This window comes from Pseudophryne corroboree, chromosome 8, assembly GCF_028390025.1.
Source record: "Pseudophryne corroboree isolate aPseCor3 chromosome 8, aPseCor3.hap2, whole genome shotgun sequence".
Classification (NCBI taxonomy): domain Eukaryota; kingdom Metazoa; phylum Chordata; class Amphibia; order Anura; family Myobatrachidae; genus Pseudophryne; species Pseudophryne corroboree.
The window spans coordinates 72716615-72739769 of record NC_086451.1 but is presented as its reverse complement, the minus strand read 5'-3'; the positions used below and the strand labels follow the sequence as shown (position 1 = coordinate 72739769).

The window sequence follows — 23155 nt, the reverse complement described above, 5'->3', positions numbered from 1 at the left end:
CTCCTCACTTGTTGTACCCCACATGCCCCTCACCTCACCAGTCTGGACTCCACTTGCTCCCTCCTCACGTGCTTGTACCGCACATGGATTTGGCTTAGGAAGGCATTACCAGATGGTCTGCAATGTTGGGGTGAGAAATAGGCTTAGCCATTAACTATTGATGGTTAGCAACCATCGATGGTTTAATGGTGATGATGAGTGATTTCACCATCGATGGGATTCTACTGATAGTAAACATAGGTAGCTGTCACTGGGCAGATGTACTGAACGGATATTGCGGTAAAACCTCAGTTTACCGCATTTTTCCGAATGTACTAACTGCTGGCTGCCAGGGCACCACCGAAGAGGGGAGCGTCAGCTTTTGCCGGCGTTACCCCATAGAAACCTATGGGCTTCTCTCCGCAGTGCTGGTGTGAGGGATCTGATCGGATCCCTCCCAGCATTCCCCGCAGCTGCCCCGTCACTCTGAGCATGCACAGAACGGCTCCCGGGTCATTAACCGGAAAGCCATGGCCCGCCGGAGATTGCGAAGGACAGCTCTTATCGGAAGAGCTGTCCTTCGCAATACTAATGTAAGTGTATTTACGATTAGCATCACTGCAATGGGCGGCGATATCCATTAGTACATCCCGCCTCCTGTCACTTGCCGGTTTCTGGTGCAATGGATGAGCCTGGTGATGTGTTTAAGGCTGATTGATTAGGTAAGGGGTGAGCAGTATGTGGTCCAGATCAGAATCCCAATTGGGTTTTAAAATCTGGGGCCCCTTGATTGTCAGATATGCCATTTATTCTGAATGTGCAGGAGAGCTTTAGTGGAAGACCATATATGACCAGGCCATACCGCTCGTTGGGATCTCTGCTGTCACAAAACCAACGGCAGGATCCCGACGGGGTCACCATACTGATGCCGGTATACCAGCGAGGTAGGTGATTCCCCCTCTATGGCTGTCCATAGAGGGAGAATAGAACCGGTGTCAAGCGTAGCTCGCCACCGAGCCCACAGCGCAGCGAGCCTGCAAGGGGCTTCGTTGCGCTTGCCTCCCTGCCGGCATTCTGCTGCTCGAGTTGCCGATATCGGTATACTGACATTCGGCATCCCGTGCGGCAGTAAAACATACCGAACCCGACCAGGCAACAATAACAGCAACACCATCCAGATAATTGTTACAAAGGCCGAAAGTACTTCATAGGTTTTGGGCTCTGATATGAGGGGCCACACCTGTGCCTCCGCTCAGCATTGTGTCTCTCTTACACCTTCTATATGCTTTATACGGTCTTTATGGCATCCGAAAGAAAATAGGGGCAGATTTATTAAGCCTGGTGAAGTGATAAAGTGGAAGGTGTTAACGCACCAGCCAATCAGCTCCTAACTTACATGTTACAGGCTGGGTTTGAAAAATGACAGTTAGGAGCTGACTGGCTGGTGCATTATCACCTTCCACTTTATCACTTCACCAGGCTTAATACATCTGCCCCATAGTCTCTCGTCCCTTAATCAGCAGCACTGAACTACTGGGCAAGCTAGATCTCTGTGTATCTAGTTCCTGCTCCCTTCCTCTCTGTTCCTCTGCCGCCCTCCCGGATCCCCCTCGTCTGTTTGGTGGGAGGATGCAGAGTCTCAGCCTTTCTGATTTTGTTTCCATAGAAACACATTCAGCTTCTGCTAACGCAGTATGGGGCTTTTGCAATACAATAAGGAGGTGCAGGGTTAGAAGACATAATTAAAGATCGGAACTCATCACTGCATTGCAGAATTGGGGTAGAACATGGTAAGTAGACGTAGGCTGACCTGTAGGCCGTTAGGGGTACATACTCCTCTGTGCTGGTGTGACCCAGGGAATATATATAATTGTACTTGTTTCTTTCACAGACGGGCACTGATATATAGAGGGGCATATCAGTCTACATGGCAGCATTGCTGTTATGTATCATAAACTGGTTTCATAGCGCACAGACGGAATGCTGCAATTAATTGGCCTATTCCTCTCTCTCTCTCTCTCTCTCTCTCTCGAGAGAGAGAGAGAGAGAGAGAGAGAGAGAGAGAGAGAGAGAGAGAGAATAGGGGTACTTAATTATCATTTATGCAGTGTTTGCAGCCTTTTTGGGTTGATGTCACTTGGACACATCCCGTGTTTTCTCTTATGTGATATTGAGGTGTCCTTAAAGAATGTACATAGATTGTAACCTATAATACTTACACTATACTTTGTCCCCTTTTAGGTGCAAGACGTAAGAAAATGACAGAACCTCATTAAGACGGAGCCTACGTGGGAGATGACTAACACGAGTGTAATAATCTATATGCACCGACCTCATTACTCCTACACAGAATTATACTAATAACGGAGCCGCAGTGCACAGTACATACAGTTATACCTCATGACCCTGTAAAGCCATGCTATACACTAAATTTGGCTCTATAGCCTTTATACATGCTCATATTGCCACCCCTACTATCCTTTATGATATGCATGATTGCTGTCTTGCTGATCTATGATTTTTCTAAAAGCTGGCCTGTTTTGGTTGTGGCCTCCATTGCATTGCATGGTAGCCATATTGTTTGGAGTGTGAACTTTGAAGTCTGCTGTCTCTTTTTCTATTCTCTGTCTCTGTTTATGTCTATCTGTGGGGGTCGCGCAGGGCCGCACTGCTGCTCTTATACTGATCTTCGCTCTCGTCACCTTCCTCATCATCCTGAGTTCCAATAACAACGAGGAACCTTTCAACTACAGGGAACTGAAGATCAAGCACAACAACCCCCCCAATATTAGGAAATGGGGACTGCAAGACGGGTATATATCTGTAGCTGGAAACAAGGTGAGACATGAACCTCACCTATAAACCCCTAAGTCACGTCTCTCATCCTTACATATCCAGCCTCAGTTCCATCTCCCTCAGCCAACAATAGTATGTTACTTCCCATGTGACTACCTCTTCCCGCTGCCACCTCAAAGGCTCATCTCACGCCTGCCCCACCTGTGGAACTCACTAGCATTTCCACTCAGACTATCCACCAGCCTTTACATCTTCACACATGCCCTACGTAACTCATCTTTACATCAAGGTCTCCCAGTCTTCCTCCTAAACCACTCCCTTCTGCCCCCTCCACCCACCTAGGGGCCGCTCGCATCACGTATTTTCTGCCTGTTACTGTAGGCTGATTCTGCTTGCAACTCCATAGCTTCAGGCTCCTGAGAGTTAATGAGTGGATTCCTATTGCTTGTGCACTTAGTTGACTATGCCCCCTTAATCTATCACCCTCTCTGTTCTATATCCCTATCCTTTAGATTGTCAGCTCTAGGGATGGACATCAGAATCCGATGGTTAGCAACCATCAATGTTTTCAATCTGATTGAAATACTTTATCGCGAAGCTGTGACTGCTTCTGCGCATGCGCAAAGTCTAACCATCGCGATGGTATCACCATCGGATGGTTGTGATGGGATGGCTAGTGCCATAGAACCGCTGGATTTGATGTCGGAAGCCCAGTAACCATTCGATGCTGGGCTTCCGATGTCCATCCCTAGTCAGCTCTCACAGGCCTTCTTCCCTGAGTCCTTATCTCACTATCCATGTTAGCTGTATCCTGCAGCTATATCCTGCCCCTCCTCCCTGAACCCTTAGCTCCTGTCTCCATACCTCGCTTGTATACTGTACTATCCCCCAATAGCAGTTTAGGCTTTGTTTTATGCACTCAAGCTTCTGGCACAGGCTCAACTCACACTGATTTACTCCCTGTCCTGTCTTCTCACTTCTCCTGTCTGTAACTTATGGCAATGATGCATCAAACTTTATAAAGAAAATAAGTGGAAAAGTTACCTATAGTAACCAATCACATTCTATCTTTCATTTATCTGGTACATTCTATAAATGACAGCTAAAATCTGATTGGGCAACACCTCCTTCTTGAGATGCTCTGCCCTGCCTTGTATCTCAGTGCTCTTTGTTCTGCTACTCATAGCTTTATGTTATTGTGTAATGATCTGTATTGTAAATGAAGTTATTGTGTTGCTGTATGCTCCTTATACAGTTTTCCAGACCCTTTGAAGCACTTTATAAATAGATAATAGTAATAATATGAAGAAAATTCACACAGAAGAATGTTATCTGTTATCTTCAGAGGGGTTACATACGTTATCCTGGCGGGCGTTGTGTTCTATTTCCCATTTATGAGCTGCTAGTGTCACTGTATTTTGAAATGTTAAAAAAAATCTCTTTACCATTTTAAAAACCACAATATGCATCTGTTGCTTACATACAGTGTAGGCAGCCATTTTGTGAGCTGAGCCAAGATCCATGAGTATGCAGCCTCTGCATTCTGTGCCACACCTCCCAACATGGCCGGTTTGTAAATAGTAGCATTTCTCTATCGTCCTAGTGGATGCTGGGGTTCCTGAAAGGACCATGGGGAATAGCGGCTCCGCAGGAGACAGGGCACAAAAAGTAAAGCTTTTTCAGATCAGGTGGTGTGCACTGGCTCCTCCCCCTATGACCCTCCTCCAGACTCCAGTTAGATTTTTGTGCCCGGCCGAGAAGGGTGCAATCTAGGTGGCTCTCCTAAAGAGCTGCTTAGAAAAAGTTTAGCTAGGTTTTTTATTTTACAGTGATTCCTGCTGGCAACAGGATCACTGCAGCGAGGGACTGAGGGGAGAAGGAGTCAACTCACCTGCGTGCAGGATGGATTGGCTTCTTGGCTACTGGACATCAAGCTCCAGAGGGACGATCACAGGTACAGCCTGGATGGTCACCGGAGCCGCGCCGCCGGCCCCCTTGCAGATGCTGAAGTCAGAAGAGGTCCAGAATCGGCGGCTGAAGACTCCTGCAGTCTTCTAAAGGTAGCGCACAGCACTGCAGCTGTGCGCCATTTTCCTCTCAGCACACTTCACACGGCAGTCACTGAGGGTGCAGGGCGCTGGGAGGGGGGCGCCCTGGGAGGCAAATGAATACCTATAAAGGCTAAAAATACCTCACATATAGCCCCTAGAGGCTATATGGAGATATTTAACCCCTGCCTGATTTTTCTAAATAGCGGGAGACGAGCCCGCCAGAAAAGGGGCGGGGCCTATCTCCTCAGCACACGGCGCCATTTCCTCTCACAGCTCCGCTGGTCAGGACGGCTCCCAAGTCTCTCCCCTGCACTGCACTACAGAAACAGGGTAAAACAGAGAGGGGGGGGGCAAATTTATGGCGATATTTTGATATAACAAAGCAGCTATAAGGGAGCACTTATTATAAGGCTATCCCTGATATATATATAGCGCTTTTGGTGTGTGCTGGCAAACTCTCCCTCTGTCTCCCCAAAGGGCTAGTGGGTCCTGTCTTCGTTAGGAGCATTCCCTGTGTGTCTGCTGTGTGTCGGTACGTGTGTGTCGACATGTATGAGGACGATATTGGTGTGGAGGCGGAGCAATTGCCAAATATGAGGATGTCACCCCCTAGGGAGTCGACACCAGAATGGATGCCTTTATTTATGGAACTACGGGATAGTGTCAACACGCTAAAGCAGTCGTTTGACGACATGAGGCGGCCGGACAATCAATTAGTGCCTGTCCAGGCGACTCAAACACCGTCAGGGGCTGTGAAACGCCCTTTGCCTCAGTCGGTCGACACAGACCCAGACGCAGGCACTGACTCCAGTGGTGACGGTGACGATTCAACCGTATTTTCCAGTAGGGCCACACGTTATATGATTTTGGCAATGAAGGAGGCGTTACATTTAGCTGATACTACAGGTACCACTAAACAGGGTATTATGTGGGGTATGAAAAAACTACCTATAGTTTTCCCTGAATCAGAAGAATTAAATGACGTGTGTAATGAAGCGTGGGTTGCCCCTGATAAAAAGCTGATAATTTCAAAGAAATTATTGGCATTATACCCTTTCCCGCCAGAGGTTAGGGAGCGCTGGGAAACACCTCCTAGGGTGGACAAGGCGCTAACACGCTTATCTAAACAAGTGGCGTTACCCTCTCCTGAGACGGCCGCACTTAAAGATCCATCAGATAGGAGGATGGAAAATATCCAAAAAAGTATATACACACATGCAGGTGTTATACTACGACCAGCTGTAGCGACTGCCTGGATGGGCAGTGCTGGGGTAGTTTGGTCAGAGTCCCTGATTGAAAATATTGATACCCTGGACAGGGACAATATTTTACTGTCGTTAGAACAAATAAAGGATGCATTTCTTTATATGCGTGATGCACAGAGGGATATCTGCACACTGGCATCACGGGTAAGTGCTATGTCCATTTCGGCCAGAAGAGCTTTATGGACGCGACAGTGGACAGGCGATGCGGATTCAAAACGGCATATGGAAGTTTTGCCGTATAAAGGGGAGGAGTTATTTGGAGTCGGTCTATCAGATTTGGTGGCCACGGCTACAGCCGGGAAATCCACCTTTCTACCTCAAGTCACTCCCCAACAGAAAAAGGCACCGACTTTTCAACCGCAGCCCTTTCGTTCCTTTAAAAATAAGAGAGCAAAGGGCTATTCATATCTGCCACGAGGCAGAGGTCGAGGGAAGAGACAGCAACACGCAGCTCCTTCCCAGGAACAGAAGCCCTCCCCGGCTTCTACAAAAGCCTCAGCATGACGCTGGGGCTTCTCAAGCGGACTCGGGGACGGTGGGCGGTCGTCTCAAAAATTACAGCGCGCAGTGGGCTCACTCGCAGGTAGATCCCTGGATCCTGCAGATAATATCTCAAGGGTACAGGTTGGAATTAGAGACAGATCCACCTCGCCGTTTCCTGAAGTCTGCTTTACCAACGTCCCCCTCCAAAAGGGAGACGGTTTTGGAAGCCATTCACAAGCTGTACTCTCAGCAGGTGATAGTCAAGGTACCTCTTCTACAACAAGGGAAGGGGTATTATTCCACTCTTTTTGTGGTACCGAAGCCGGATGGCTCGGTAAGGCCTATTCTAAATCTGAAATCCTTGAACCTGTACATAAAGAAGTTCAAGTTCAAGATGGAGTCACTCAGAGCAGTGATAGCGAACCTGGAAGAGGGGGACTTTATGGTATCCTTGGACATCAAGGATGCGTATCTCCACGTTCCAATTTACCCCTCACACCAGGGGTACCTCAGGTTCGTTGTACAAAACTGTCACTATCAGTTTCAGACGCTGCCGTTCGGATTGTCCACGGCACCTCGGATCTTTACAAAGGTAATGGCCGAGATGATGATTCTTCTTCGAAGAAAAGGCATATTAATTATCCCATACTTGGACGATCTCCTAATAAGGGCGAGGTCCAGAGAACAGCTAGAGATGGGATTAGCACTGTCTCAAGAAGTGCTAAAACAGCACGGGTGGATTCTGAATATTCCAAAATCCCAGTTAATGCCGACAACTCGTCTGCTGTTCCTAGGGATGATTCTGGACACGGTTCAGAAAAAGGTTTTTCTCCCGGAGGAAAAAGCCAAGGAGTTATCCGAGCTTGTCAGGAACCTCCTAAAACCAGGAAAGGTGTCTGTACATCAATGCACAAGAGTCCTGGGAAAAATGGTGGCTTCTTACGAAGCAATTCCATTCGGCAGATTCCACGCAAGAATTTTCCAAAGGGATCTGTTGGACAAATGGTCAGGGTCGCATCTTCAGATGCACCTACGGATAACCCTGTCTCCAAGGACAAGGGTGTCTCTTCTGTGGTGGTTGCAGAGTCCTCATCTATTGGAGGGCCGCAGATTCGGCATACAGGATTGGATCCTGGTGACCACGGACGCCAGCCTGAGAGGCTGGGGAGCAGTCACACAAGGAAGAAACTTCCAGGGAGTATGGACGAGCCTGGAAACGTCTCTTCACATAAACATTCTGGAACTAAGAGCAATATACAATGCTCTAAGCCAGGCAGAACCTCTGCTTCAGGGAAAACCGGTGTTGATCCAGTCGGACAACATCACGGCAGTCGCCCATGTGAACAGACAGGGCGGCACAAGAAGCAGGAGTGCAATGGCAGAAGCTGCAAGGATTCTTCGCTGGGCAGAGAATCATGTGATAGCACTGTCAGCAGTGTTCATCCCGGGAGTGGACAACTGGGAAGCAGACTTCCTCAGCAGACACGATCTTCACCCGGGAGAGTGGGGACTTCATTCAGAAGTCTTCCACATGCTGGTAACCCGTTGGGAAAGACCAATGGTGGACATGATGGCGTCTCGCCTCAACAAAAAACTGGACAGGTATTGCGCCAGGTCAAGAGATCCGCAGGCAATAGCTGTGGACGCGCTGGTAACGCCTTGGGTGTACCAGTCGGTGTATGTGTTTCCTCCTCTGCCTCTCATACCAAAAGTATTGAGAATTATACGGCAAAGAGGCGTAAGAACGATACTAGTGGTTCCGGATTGGCCAAGAAGGACTTGGTACCCGGAACTTCAAGAGATGATCACGGAAGATCCGTGGCCTCTACCTCTAAGGAGGGACTTGCTTCAGCAGGGTCCCTGTCTGTTTCAAGACTTACCGCGGCTGCGTTTGACGGCATGGCGGTTGAACGCCGGATTCTAAAGGAAAAAGGCATGCCGGAAGAAGTCATTCCTACTTTGATTAAAGCAAGGAAGGAAGTAACCGTGCAACATTATCACCGAATTTGGCGAAAATATGTTGCGTGGTGCGAAGATCGGAGTGCTCCGACGGAGGAATTTCAACTGGGTCGATTCCTACATTTCCTGCAATCAGGATTGTCTATGGGTCTCAAATTGGGATCTATTAAGGTTCAAATTTCGGCCCTGTCGATTTTCTTTCAAAAAGAATTGGCTTCAGTCCCTGAAGTCCAGACCTTTGTTAAGGGAGTGCTGCATATACAGCCTCCTGTGGTGCCTCCAGTGGCACCGTGGGATCTCAATGTGGTTTTGGACTTTCTAAAATCTCATTGGTTTGAACCACTAAATAAGGTGGATTTGAAATATCTCACTTGGAAAGTGACCATGCTTCTAGCCCTGGCTTCTGCCAGGAGAGTATCAGAATTGGCAGCTTTATCTTACAAAAGCCCATATCTGATTTTCCATTCGGACAGGGCAGAACTGCGGACTCGTCCGCATTTTCTCCCTAAGGTGGTGTCAGCATTTCATCTGAACCAGCCTATTGTAGTGCCTGCGGCTACAAGTGACTTGGAGGACTCCAAGTTACTGGACGTTGTCAGAGCATTAAAAATATATATTGCAAGGACAGCTGGAGTCAGAAAATCTGACTCGTTGTTTATATTGTATGCACCCAACAAGATGGGTGCTCCTGCGTCTAAGCAGACGATTGCTCGTTGGATCTGTAGCACAATCCAACTTGCACATTCTGTGGCAGGCCTGCCACAGCCTAAATCTGTAAAGGCCCACTCCACAAGGAAGGTGGGCTCATCTTGGGCGGCTGCCCGAGGGGTCTCGGCATTACAACTTTGCCGAGCAGCTACGTGGTCAGGGGAGAACACGTTTGTAAAATTTTACAAATTTGATACTCTGGCTAAGGAGGACCTGGAGTTCTCTCATTCGGTGCTGCAGAGTCATCCGCACTCTCCCGCCCGTTTGGGAGCTTTGGTATAATCCCCATGGTCCTTTCAGGAACCCCAGCATCCACTAGGACGATAGAGAAAATAAGATTTTACTTACCGATAAATCTATTTCTCGGAGTCCGTAGTGGATGCTGGGCGCCCATCCCAAGTGCGGATTGTCTGCATAAATTGTACATAGTTATTGTTAACAAATTCGGGTTATTGTTGAAGGAAGCCATCTTTCAGAGGCTCCGCTGTTATCATACTGTTAACTGGGTTTAGATCACAGGTTGTACGGTGTGATTGGTGTGGCTGGTATGAGTCTTACCCGGGATTCAAAATCCTCCCTTATTGTGTACGCTCGTCCGGGCACAGTACCTAACTGGAGTCTGGAGGAGGGTCATAGGGGGAGGAGCCAGTGCACACCACCTGATCTGAAAAAGCTTTACTTTTTGTGCCCTGTCTCCTGCGGAGCCGCTATTCCCCATGGTCCTTTCAGGAACCCCAGCATCCACTACGGACTCCGAGAAATAGATTTATCGGTAAGTAAAATCTTATTTTTAGGCCACTGATCCGCACGGACCTGACTATGCCAGATACAACCAGCCACCTACATTATGAGGCCATTTCCCTGTATTGCAATGAGCCCCCCTGGATATCAGGGCCATCTATTTATTACTGCACAATAGCCCTTTTTATTGATCTTGAGCGCATATTACATTTACATATCTCTAATCATTTGAATCCTTTTTCTAAAAATGACCTATGTCCTCACTTCAGACGCTTCACGCCAAGTGCAACAGCTGCGTCCTTGTCACCAGTTCCAGCCACCTGCTTAATACCGGCCTGGGCTCCAAGATTGATCAGTCACAATGCACCATCCGCATGAATGATGCTCCCACCACGGGCTACGAAAAAGATGTGGGTAATAAGACAACATTCAGAGTGGTCGCACACTCAAGCGTGTACCGGGTTCTGAGGCGGCCCCAAGAGTTCCTGAGTCGGGCGCCAGGACAGACCCTCATATTCTGGGGGCCTCCAGTCAAGATGCAGCAAAACAGCAAAACTAACCTGTACCACATCATCCAGCGAGCCAGCTCAGCCTTCCCCAACGTGTCGGCTTTCATTTTGTCACCTCGGAACATGGGCCGATTCGATGAGCTGTTCCGGGCAGAGACTGGACGAGACCGGTTAGAAATAAACTATTGACAATATGTTTTTATATTGCTTTGCATTGTTAATATTCCCTCTTACATATATGGAAAATCTAGCTGTTTGAGGTAGATCCCTTACTTTGGGGTTCACATTTACCAGGTTGCAGCCGGGCACCTCCATTTTTTCCAGTCAGGTGCATTGTACAGATATAAATATAGTTATAGTGGTTACTAACAGGCTTAAGGGGTCTATGTACTAAGTCTTGGAGAGAGATAAAGTGGATGGAGATAAAGCACCAACCAATCAGCTCCTAACTGTCTTTTGTCAAGCGCAGCCATTTGTAACATGGCAGTTAGGAGCTGATTCGCTGATACTGTGGGCCTAACTAAGACCTGGTCACTGCAACGGCAGCGATCGCAGGCTGAAGTCTTATGTGGTGTGCGCACGTTCAGTGGCCGCACTGTGTGTGTGCTGATTGACAGGCAGAGGTGGTCGCAGGGCAGGAGGAGACATGCCAGTGGCGGTCCGGACAATGCAGGCGTGTCCGGACCGTTGCTGGGGCAGGTTGCGGCAGCTGCTGCTACCAAAAACATGGCGGGTAGCCACCTGCCTCCGCTAGGCTGCGTAGGCAGGGAGCTACTCGCCAGGTGCAAAAGCATCGCCGCTAGGGCCCGGCATGCGGAGGGGTTGGCATGTCAGAGAATTTAAACGCACCTCTACGATCAGGTCTGAATCGGACCCTTTATCTCCGTCCACTTTGTCTCTTAGTACATAGGCCCCTAAATACAATATATTGGTTATAATAATGCACAATAAGATCCTATTGAAAACAAAAAAATCGGTATTCCTATGAGTCCCTTGCATTAATAGAGTTAATCAAGGACAATTATTGGATATTTTTCAGTGAATGGTTAGTCAGAGAGGCTAATTCTGAGGTGGCAGCAAAGTGAAAAGAGCAAGTAACTTTGTCCCTGGAACAATCCATGTTGCACAGCGAGGGGGTGTAAATATATTTATTATTTCTGCATGCAGGGTAAATACTGTCTGGTTTTGCATGTAGCCCATTAATTCTGGACAGCTTTATGTTTACGTTGCAATTTAGGTTTCAGTTCGTACACGACCCTCCCAAATATAAAGGGTAGACTTATTCAGCGTTGAGTTTGGATTTGCAATCTGGATTTACAAAAGGCAAATTTGAAGGAAATTTCCAGGAAAAACCTGGGCAATAGACCATCAGACTGACCATCGATTACTTTATTATGGCCTGATTCAGAGTTGTACGTAAACCCTGAGGTGTACATTGGCATTTCTATAATTGGTGTAATGTGTGCGGTGCCCCCTAATCTCAGCACGTTACATCTGCCCCACCTGCAGTGCAGCATAGTTTTACCAAGAGTAACTTGTTTGCTTGTTTTTTGCTTTACTCCCAAGTCAGAATCAGGCCGAAAAAATGATAATGGGGTTTATTTAGCTAATATATATGAACACTGTTGATACACATTTGTTTATGTCTCCTTGTTTCTTAGGACTGTTAAGCACTGATGGCTATTGCTATAGTAATCTACCCAGAATATGTTTTTGTGTGATAGCAAATAGGAGTCACTTTCTCATCCATTCCCTGATAAATGTTATTGCTATTCAGTGAATGCAGATTGCATTGTTTTCCTCAGGGAGAAGTCTCATTCGTGGCTTAGCACAGGATGGTTTACCATGGTAATTGCAGTGGAGCTGTGTAATAACGTCCATGTTTATGGGATGGTGCCTCCTAACTATTGCAGGTAATGAATCTCTGATGGTACCTTTATAAATGTTGAGCGCTGCTTTGGTGTGACACCCCTGCTGCTCCCAGTATGGCCGCAGAGCAGATATTGGGCGTCAGGGGCGACAGCCTAATCTTGATTGGAAGTCGGTGGCAGTTTGGGTGCGGGGAAGGGGTGGTGCTGGCAAGCGTCCCTGAGTATTCGGTGAGTGCAGAGGCCAGCGTCTGCCGACGTGGATTTCTCTGCCTCCTTTGCAGGTTACTCTGCTGGCCTATGGTCTCTCAGAGTGATCTGATCTAGGCTGACCATATTATGCCTTTAACCTGGGTCGCTCATGAATTACACAGGTTCTGTGACTGCTTAAAACCAGGTGAAATGCAGGCTTGTAGTCAGCCAGCCACAGAACCTGTGTAATTCATGAGAGTCCCTGGTTAAAGGGACACTATGGTCAGCCTACCTGATCACACGTGCATGCAGGAGGCATCTACACGATCGAATCACTTTATTATGACCACCTCCTACATTTGACGTCGGAAGCGCGTAGCCCATTAAGTATGTCATGTGTCGTGCACTGGCTTGGTGGGTATATAAGGTGTGCGATAGGCCGTCTGCACACATATCACTCGTTGCTGTCATGGGCAAAAGGAGCGATTTATCCGAGTTGGAAAAAGGGATGATTATCGGCTTTTGGGCCAAAGGTGGCAGTATTTCTGACACAGCGCAGTATGTGAACTGTTCGGGTGCTGCTGTGGTGAAGGTGTATCGTGACTGGACAAATGGCACCATTGTGAATAACCGGTGTGGAAACAGCGGAGCACCACGTGCCATTGATGTGAGAGGTGAACGTCGGCTACAGAGGTGCGTGATGGCTGACAGACACGCTACAGTGAAGCAGCTCACCGTCACAATGAACCTGGGGGCTACCAGACGTGTGTCTAAATCAACAGTTCAGCGAACCCTGCTGCGTATGGGGCTCCAAAGTGTTTACTCTGGCTACTAGCTGGTGGTCATAATAATGTGGCACGACCGTGTATTTACATCAGGTGCCTCCTGCTGCATTAGCATATGTTAGCATTCCTGCTGCATTCAAGGACGTAGCAGCGATGCTAACAGCAACCACATTGGGATCAGGCCCAGAGTTCAGCTGGAACTAGTTAGGGTAGTCTGTGGCGTAGGGTCAGAATTGAAGGTTAGACTGTCTGTAAATTGACAATATATATTTGTTCTGGGAAGTTGCAGAAAGGGAATTGCTCACTGAGCACTTGTCCTTGATCTTGCAGACTTGTGATGAAAAAATGCGGAAAAAATGCAAATGCCGCAGTAGCTTATCGAGTTACAGCGGCTGCCTACAAAGACGCAGTGTCGCTCGCAGATCAGTCAGTTATCAGGCTTCTGAACAAGCCGGTAATTAGTATCTGCCACTTCCCTTTGGACGTAATCGGAATTCTCTTCCCTGCCCATTCCACGTTCTACCACTTCAGACCTAAGGATCCACAGAAGGCTATATATATTCTTTAGAATTACATGTCTATTTAACTGGCAACAGCAAATCCTGTTGAGCTACCATAATGACAGATTAAAGGCTTACCAGATTAAAAATAAACTCCTGCTTTCTCTTTCTATTCAACAGTAAGCGACAGCACAAGATGGCGTATCATTATTATGAGCCAAGGGGTTCAGACGAGTGCACCACTTACATTCAGAATGAGCGTGGACGAAGAGGCCACCACCATCGCTTCATCACAGAAAAACTGGTGTTTGCCCGTTGGGCATCTGTATATAACATCTCCTTCTCACACCCAGAGTGGTTCAAAGATCCAGACAACGACTCATACTAAATAGTGGTGTATATCTTTGGTAGCCCCGCTTACACATTCACTGGTTTCCCCGGTATGGAGTTGAGTGCTCTACAGCATGAGATGAAGCTAGGTCTACAGGTTAAGCAGGACATCATGGGCCATCAATGAGGATGTCCGGATGTTGTACTTGGTCATTTCTGTAGAGCCGCTGCTGGCAGAACCATACAGCTGTGCAGCAGAGGGTTCTGGGAGATTGTATATGTCTTGTATTACACTGCCACTGATGGTAGATGTACCAGTGTAATTATTCTCTCAATCGTCTTGGGAAAACTTGTGTAGAAATGAACAGCTCAGTGGCATGATCTGTTTTGTCAAAACGTACGCCACCGTATAATTTGATTGGAGAAGAATAAAACCAGTGTAGGTGGTACGTATGGTATTGGGCGCCAAAATATTGAAAGCTAAATAATCAGTCTTCAAACTAGTTCTTTGTCCCTCACATTTTGTTCGTAGTCACCTTTACCTTGCTATTGAAGTTCTAAGCCTGCTGAGATTCTTAATGGTTCGGTGAGAGCCCAATTAATATTGGTTGGGTACATATCACCGTTCAGGAGGGGTGTTGGTGACCACAGAGATTGGGGGGACTTTGGGAGGCCAAGCTACCTATCTTTGTGAGGCGGAGATAAAAGTGATTGGATAGGACTGTCATAACAGATGATGCATGGAATCTCAGACAGTATGGACGACACCATATATAAAATGAGGTTTAAATATTTAGTGCAAAATTAAGGATCACAGATCTCGGTCCTCATTCATGAAGTAATCTATTCTTGGCCCAAATGTTCTATGGATCTTCATATTCGGTGTCTGTGGTTAAGTCATTTGGGGCCTCCAGGCTGTGTGGATTATGTTCCTATAGCAGCTGTTATTTATACCATTGCCACATGGAACATGTCTTGATCATGTGATCTGGACACCATTTTGCTATTAGGAGCTATAGAGAATAGCTGCTGGGAGAGTTGAAACCAAACGACTTCAGTAAGTGAAGTTCCACATGACAGAAATGACTGCTATTGACAGTCTTTGGTGACTCTTTAGCTTCATGTTTTTCCCAGTGTCAGGATTTAGCACAATTCCTATTAGCGCCAAACATTATTACCTGCGTTTCGGTGAATAGAGGAAAGAATGGACAAAGAAAGCTCAGGTGTCCTCCATTTTTCCTCCCTTCATAAGCTTGGAAGACTGGTAAATGATATGACACACACACACCCGTCTGTATATTTTTATTTCTGTACCACCTGCACATTCAAAGTTATTAATATTTTATACAAATGAACCAGACAGGTTAAATAACAGGAAAATACAGGTCAGTGGATGCTACATACCAAAGTGGGGCTAGTATGTGTGTGACATTGACAGTGGCTACACAGAAGTCTGAGAGCTGGCGGGTAACTATCTGGGTGGATGCGTTATAACATCTGATCTCCTATTACGCTTTGCCAGCCACTTACAACAGCTGCAGCGCTCTAAGTTGCCCATACCTGGTGAGGCCATATATAATAAATTATATTGATTGTTAAAATAGGCAGTCATAAATATGTTTATTTTACAAGACATGTAGGCAGCCAGGCCCTGATCTTTTGAATATTATTTATTAATCTGCTGTTGCCATGATGGGCATTTTGGTTTAGTCTGTGCCCACACAGGGGCTTTGTGACCCGTTTGCCTGTGCGTGACATTTTGTGGAGGCGGGGCTGACACTTCCACTAGGCAAAGTAAAGCAGGCGCCAAGTGTTTTGGGGGAATGTTCAGTGTTTTTAATTTCAATGCGGTGCCCCACATTATGCAGCATCTTACCTGTGAAGCTGCTGACTGCTTCTCTCCCATGCCAGTGATGGGCTGGGAGTCTGCCACTAGGCTATGATGTCAAACCATGGAGAGAGATAAAGTACAAGCCAATCAGCACCCTACAGGTACAGGCTGTGTTTAAAAAAAAAATAACAGGAGCTGATTGGTTGGTAGTTTATCTCTCTCACTTTGGGGTCTTTTTACTAAGCCTTGGATGGAGATAAAGTACCAGCCAATCAGATCCTAACTGCCATGTCACAGACTGGTTTTGAAAAATGACAGTTAGAAGCTGATTGGCTGGTACTTTATCTCCGTCCACTTTATCTCCATCCAAGCCTTAGTACATAAACCCCTATATCACTATCCAAGGCTTAGTACTTTCCTCCCTCTGCCTCATAATCTGATGCTGCCCACATTCCCCCTCCACACAATATAAGAAGCTGGCAGAGCTCTGAGGGAGGACATTCAAGTGTGGGTGTAAGTGCCAAATTTCAGCCGTGCTTTCTGAACACTGCCCGCAGAATCTATTGAGTGTGCCAGCATTAGTTTTGCTAGGACCTCACAGTGATTTTCTTCTGTCATGCCACAAATAGACCTTTGGGTAACCTTTCATAACCCAGCTATGGGCCTGATTCTGAGTTGGTAGTAACACAAACACAAGTAACTGTGTACCTGGACAAACCATGCTGCACTGCAAGGTGTGCAAATACATTTATTAATTGTGCATGCAGGGTAAATACTGGCTGCTGTTGCATGCAGCCCATAAATTCTGGTTAGGCTGCAATTTAGATTTGAGTTTGGACACGCCCCTCTCACATATAAATCTCTGCACATCTTACATCTGCCCCACCTGCAGTGCAGCATGGTTTTGCTTGCTTTTTTTGCTTTATTCCCACCACAGAAGCAGGCCCTGTATGTCATCTACCTAAGGGCAAGGTCACACTGGAATTTTGGAATGCTGAGATCCTCCTGTCAGGAAACTGCAGTGTTCTGCACTTTGTGGGTCTAATACAGACTGTGGCACTTACAGTACATGCCTGCACCTAGATGGGCAGAACGGGGCAGGATGGTAGGATGTAGGCCAGGAACAGTAAGGGCGGTGGGACTAGCAAACTGCTTGTGATTGTTTTGCGAACATTTCCCTGACACTGATTGGTGCTCTCTCTCATACACTAATTATGTTTAAAAGATCTAGACAGGGAGTTGCATCAGGTTTTTAAAGTTTAATTGGTGCCTAATATCAAATGTGTTTGTTGCTCATTAAGGGGTTTATTCAATTGTAGTCGGAAACTGCCGTCTTGTCGGAAAGACGTCAGTTTCCGACTTTTTTAGGTTGGAAGGGGTTATTATTATTTCCAGTTATTTTTATAGCACACACATATTCTGCAGCGCTTTACAGAGAATATTTGTCCATTCACATCAGTCCCTGCCCCAGTGGAGCTTACACTCTATATTCCCTATCACATGTACACACAGAAACATTCGCGCTAGGGATAATTTAGTTGGGAGCCAATTAACCCACCAGTATATTTTTGGATTGTGGAAGGAAACCGGAGTACCCGGAGGAAACCCACGCAAGTACGGGGAGAATATACAAACACACAGGTAGAGCTATGGTGGGAATGGAACCCATGACCTCAGTGCTGTGAGGCAGTAATGCTAATTATTACACCATACATACTGCCCAGACCTATTCAATGGTACCCTAATTTTTCCAACAAATCGGGAATTTCGACTTGTCAAAAAGCATGTGGATCGGTGGAATAGCCGCCGACCTGCGTGCATTTGTCGGAAACTCAACAGTTTTTAGCCCCATTTACGACAATGTCATTCCGGAATGACATTGTCGAGAACGGCCAAATCCTGTCAGATTTGTCCGTTCATTGAATAGTGCTTTGTCGGATCCTTTCCAATAATGCTTGTCGGAAAGGATCCGACTTGAATATACCTGTATATGGTTTACATGCAATTGGCACGTAAGTGTAATGTGTGCCTAGCGTATTGTACTGCTGTCGATCCAAACACATCTTGAGCGCCACATAATGGCGTGATACTCAATTTTTGTGTGCACTTGTGTTTAGAGCAATTGACGCCCGTTTTGCAAACCAGTCTGCATCACCCCCCAGTAAGTGTAACAGTAAAGTAAAAGGGGAATTCTGTTCCTGTTTTGCAAGCAGCGTTTTGCCAGTATAAATTTGGTGTGATGGGGAGCAGCATTCTCCATTCACTTTACTATTATTTGGACTGAGCAATCTCCAAGTCAAGGTGTTCCCATGTGACCTTGACCTATAGCAGATACAGTATACACTTACACTCTCATCCATCCCCCGAACCATCAGACATGACATCTTCCACTTGGTACACAAATACCATACTCCTGAACTTTCCACTTCAGGTACTACATGGGAAGCAAAGCATTCTGCACCTAGTGAAGATGGACATGTTGGAGGGTCTGTCCTCAAATCAAAATGGAACAATGGAGCCCGCAGATGGCTGCATACCAGTCATTCATAGGATGCCAAACCAGCAATTACAGTATCTGTAGCTGCTGCTAATTTCTTCTCTAGCATGTAAACAGCTCCCCCAGTACATTTGCTTTAATTCATCTGTCCAGGGCTGGATTTACAATAAAAGTTCCCTTACAGGGAGCTAAGTGGGAACCTTGGACCACTACCCTCAGCCAGCGGGGTTAATGTTATATTTTATTTAATGATACAATAACAATGTTAGACAGCGCTATCATCAGTGTAATTCATTAATAGAAGGATGGCATTGCAATTAGGACTGTCAAGATAAAGTGTGGGCCTAGGAATCCACATGCTTAATTATAAATCCAGTCCTGCCTTACTTTACATGACTAATTATGACTTGTACTTTAAGGCATGATACACAAAAGCATCTTTGGTGATGTCACGTGCCTAGTTTACATGGGGGCACCTAGATTTCTACCAAAGTGTCTTGGTTTGCAAAACAAGATGGCGCAATATGCAGAGCAGCAGATATTTGCACTGGTGGAGTTGGTTGAAGGGTCGGCATGTTTTGCGGAGAGCAGTACAAACACAGTATTTAATTAAGATAAGATAAAGGAGGGGGCACATTTTTAGGGGCTTGTGGTATAGCATGCACCCATTTGAGAAAATATAAAATTTTTGCACCAACCCAGATCTGCCCCAGATAGTGTCTGGGCCTTTATGTAAATGTATTTCAAACTTTAAGCTCAGAAGGGAGCCACACATAGGCCCAAATGGGATGTAGTTATGTGTCCGGCGGTCAGGAGACCGCCAGTCACAATACCGACGGCTACATTTCGCCCCCTCTAAATCCCGACAGTCGGCATGCCAACTAACAGGGACTATTTTCACTCGTGGGTGTCCACGACACCCATAGAGTGCGTATAGAACCTGTGGCGAGCACAGCGAGCCCGCAAGTGGCTTTGTTGTGCTCGGCTCCACCGCCGGCATTCTACTCCCCGGGATCCCGGCGTCGGTATGGTGACCGACGGGATCCCAAGCGCCGGTCACCCATACCCAAGCCGGCCCAAATGTATTAAGCCTTAGCAAGAGATAAAGTGGAGCCGGCTAAAGAGTGCTAAATGACCAGCCAATCAGCTCTATCATTTTTCAAACACATCCTGTAACATGGCAGTTAGGCGCTGATTGGCTGGTACTTTATCTCTCTTTTTCTGTCTCCACTTCATCTCTTGTTAAGGCTTAATACATTTGGGCCATAATTAGAAACAAGTTGTATTAAAAAGGAGCGGGGGCATTTTTATTTAATGATAGGGGTTTTTCTAAAGTAGTAAGAAGTTGTAATTATACATAACGTTTACACTGTACAGCAGTGAACCTTGACATTTGTCCACCTCCTGACAAACTCAAGGGCACGTCTAGTTAGAGTAGCCATCTCCAGGTCCTGAGTACTGAGCCTTGAAGTGTGGGTTGCCCAGCCACCTAGGAGCACCAATGCAAAACCAAAGTAAATCTGATGGGGGATTTTTATAGTATTATTTGGGGGGTAATTCAGACCTGACTGCTGTTGTGCGAATTCGCAAGGTGGGAGATTATCAAACGTCTGCGCATCCGTACGGATCGTAATGCGCATGTGCGAGGCCAAACTGCGAAAGTAATCAGCGGTTTTTTTTATCGCTAGGCGAACGTAGGTTGATTGACAGGAAGCGGACATTTGGGTGTGGTAACTGCCCATTTCCTGAGAGTGTCAGGAATAACGCAAGCGTTCAGAGGTGGTCATTCCGAGTTGTTCGCTCACTAGCTGCTTTTAGCAGCATTGCACACGCTAGGTCGCCGCCCTCTGGGAGTGTATCTTAGCTTAGCAGAAGTGCGAACGAAAGGTTAGCAGTTCTGCTACTAAATAATTCCTTGCAGTTTCTGAGTAGCTCCAGACCTACTCCTAGATTGCGATCAGCTCAGTCTGTTTAGTTCCTGGTTTGACGTCACAAACACGCCCTGCGTTCGGCCAGCCACTCCCCCGTTTCTCCAGCCACTCCTGCGTTTTAGACTGACACACCTGCGATTTTTAGCACTCTCTGAAAACGGCCAGTTTCCGCCCAGAAACACCCACTTCCTGTCATTCACACTACGATCACTCGAGCGATGAAAAAACGTCGCTCGAGCTTGTGCAAATCTCCAAAGTTTTGTGTTAAAGTACTGAACGCATGCGCGCTGCGTACCATGCGCATGCGCATTTTCCACTTAATCACTCCATTGCGAAAAACGGCAACGAGCGAACAACTCGGAATGACCACCAGTGTTATGCAATGTGCCTATATTGAGGCAAATGTGTTTTAGGCAGCAGGTTGTACAGGTCACCAAATTATATTAAATGAACTACAACAATGCTTATTTTCTTGATGTAACACCGCTGGCACTGCTGTTAGTGTTTTCATTGCTATATGTTTACAGAATTGAAATAATCATGTTGTAACTGCTTGTAATGGTAATGCGTTACCTTGAGCCAGCTTAAAATAAAAAAATGAGGCAAGATTGTGCCTAAAATGAGGCAGCATGAGGGCGATGTCTTAAGCAGCAGGGTTTTTTTTTTTTAAACCATAATAATATATCTAAATATCACACTATTTGTGGGTTATAGTGTACACTGACTTATAAAAATGCCTATGGTGATTATGTGTCTACGTGATTAGATGGCCTTCTTTCTGCTTCAGGCCGCGGAATTGCTAGGCCCACACCTGAAATAGTTTATTTTAATACCATATTTTTAAATGCTGGTAAAAAAAAAATATTCTTTAAAAAAATTGTGTGATACGTAATGTACTTTTTAAAACTTGTCAAAATATGTAAGAATGTGAGATGCATTTATTTAATCTGCCTTTTTTTTTTTTTTTTTAGAAAATGTTGAAAATATATTTTATTAAGCTGATCTTTCCCATTAGCAGAAATGGCAAATGAATCCTTACAGTCAGGAATTGTTGGAAAAGTCCCTGCTGTAGATTGTATCCGTACAACCCACCCTCCAAAATTCTCTGCTTGGTTGCAAAGTAATGGAGGAGTTTCGGCATGTCAGTAATCAGATTGTTCAGCTACTTTTTAAATAATGACTGGAAAAAGAAACTGCAAAAAAAAAAAAAAAAAATCCTACAAAAAAATAAAGTGTTGGATTTCACAGAAAATGAATAAATTGAATTTTAATACCAAATAAAGCATTGGTTATAGGTGTATTACTTTGTGATGTCAATTCTAGAAACTTTGGGATCTATTTATAATGCGGTGAAAAGAATGGAGAAGTGAGCCTGTGGAGAAGTTTTTGTGTGTGGGACATAAAATGGTGTCAGTGGCATAACTGTGTGTGGCATAATGTGTATTGGGCATTACGGTGTGTGGCATAATGTTTAATGGGCATTACAGTGTTTACCATAATGTGTAAGGGGCATTACGGTGTGTGCCATAATGTGGCCATGTCCCTATTGTCATGTAGCCACTCCGCTAGTTTCACGTGACCACGCCCCCTTATGACACGTGACCACAGCCATTTTTACTGTCGGTACCACTAAGACAAAATTGTACTTACACCACTGAGTGGTGGTGATGGGTTATTTTCAACATCTACGCTGTACTTCCCTTTGAAGAACCGCCCAGCAAAAGATTCGTTTCTCCTACTTACCTCATGGTTATATGCATCATCAAAACAGGTTACCAAGGTTGCAATAGTGAAATAGTAGTATAACGAAGAAAGAATGACAGACTAACAGAAAAGATCTGTTGTAAAATTATTTACTTCATTTTGAAAAATAAGGTTGTAACTAAAACAAATGTTCAACATTATGAGACCCTATCAGCTCTGCAGCACTCAGGTTGAATCCTACATACTAGTATCTCAATGTAGAAGACTGGCATGGCTTTTCCTTCACCCACTAGAGAAATTTATATTAATTTTTAACTGATACTGCATTCTCAACCTTAGGGGCCAAATGTAATAGAGTGAGAGTTTCAGAAAGTGAGAGATTTGGTAAGGTTTTTCAGTTTTTTTTAAAGTGGCAATCATTTACACTGCAAAACCAGGTTGATCTTGCTGTGTAAATGATTGCCACTTTAAAAAACTGCAACACCTTACCAGATCTCTCACTTTCTGAAACTCTCACTCTATTATTACATTTGGCCCTTGGTCTCAAACCAATACCAACTTTGGACAGTAGAGGGCAGTAGAACTCTAATAAAATATGAATTTTATGTGTTGATATATAAAGATACATTTACAGTATGGTGATAATTTTGTAGTAAAGACAATGCATTCCTTATTTCAGTCTATTTCTACATACTCTTTCATTTTTAATCTGACCTGCTGTATATCTAGCACCATGGTTTGGGAAAGTGAATCTTAACAATGAAAAAGGATTCACAAAAAAAATTAAAATACACTATATCATATACTGTATGCAATGACAATATACATTCAGTGCAGAGTGAATACCAAGCTGTTTGGCAGAGAGTAACCTTTATTAAATCGTTTTCTGCATGCTTAAATTAAATGAATGCATACAGAATGTGTCAATGCAGATTTCAGACGTTTTGCCAAGTATGTCTGTGTACCATGGCATGTGTTCCAGATGGGTTCAGTGTCGTTCTGGTGGATGTTCAACCAATTCCGAAT

At 45.5% G+C, this 23155-nt stretch overlaps 1 protein-coding gene across 3 annotated transcripts in view; it reads left to right on the top strand.

Annotated features, from left to right (window-relative positions):
* The window catches only part of ST6GALNAC6 (ST6 N-acetylgalactosaminide alpha-2,6-sialyltransferase 6), a 29205-nt gene extending 8108 nt beyond the window's left edge, over positions 1-21097 (top strand). For 2 of the 3 annotated variants that reach the window (XM_063936648.1, XM_063936649.1), the window contains exons 2-6: positions 2221-2289; positions 2641-2817; positions 10252-10661; positions 12297-12404; positions 14017-21097. In XM_063936648.1, coding sequence (XP_063792718.1) covers positions 2275-2289; positions 2641-2817; positions 10252-10661; positions 12297-12404; positions 14017-14224 — 918 coding nt within the window. In that variant the 5' untranslated portion in view covers positions 2221-2274 and the 3' untranslated portion in view covers positions 14225-21097. Of the gene's footprint in view, positions 1-1662; positions 1770-2220; positions 2290-2640; positions 2818-10251; positions 10662-12296; positions 12405-14016 lie in introns of those variants that run through there. The other variant, XM_063936650.1, reaches the window with a different exon arrangement.
* The last annotated feature ends 2058 nt before the right edge of the window (positions 21098-23155 follow it).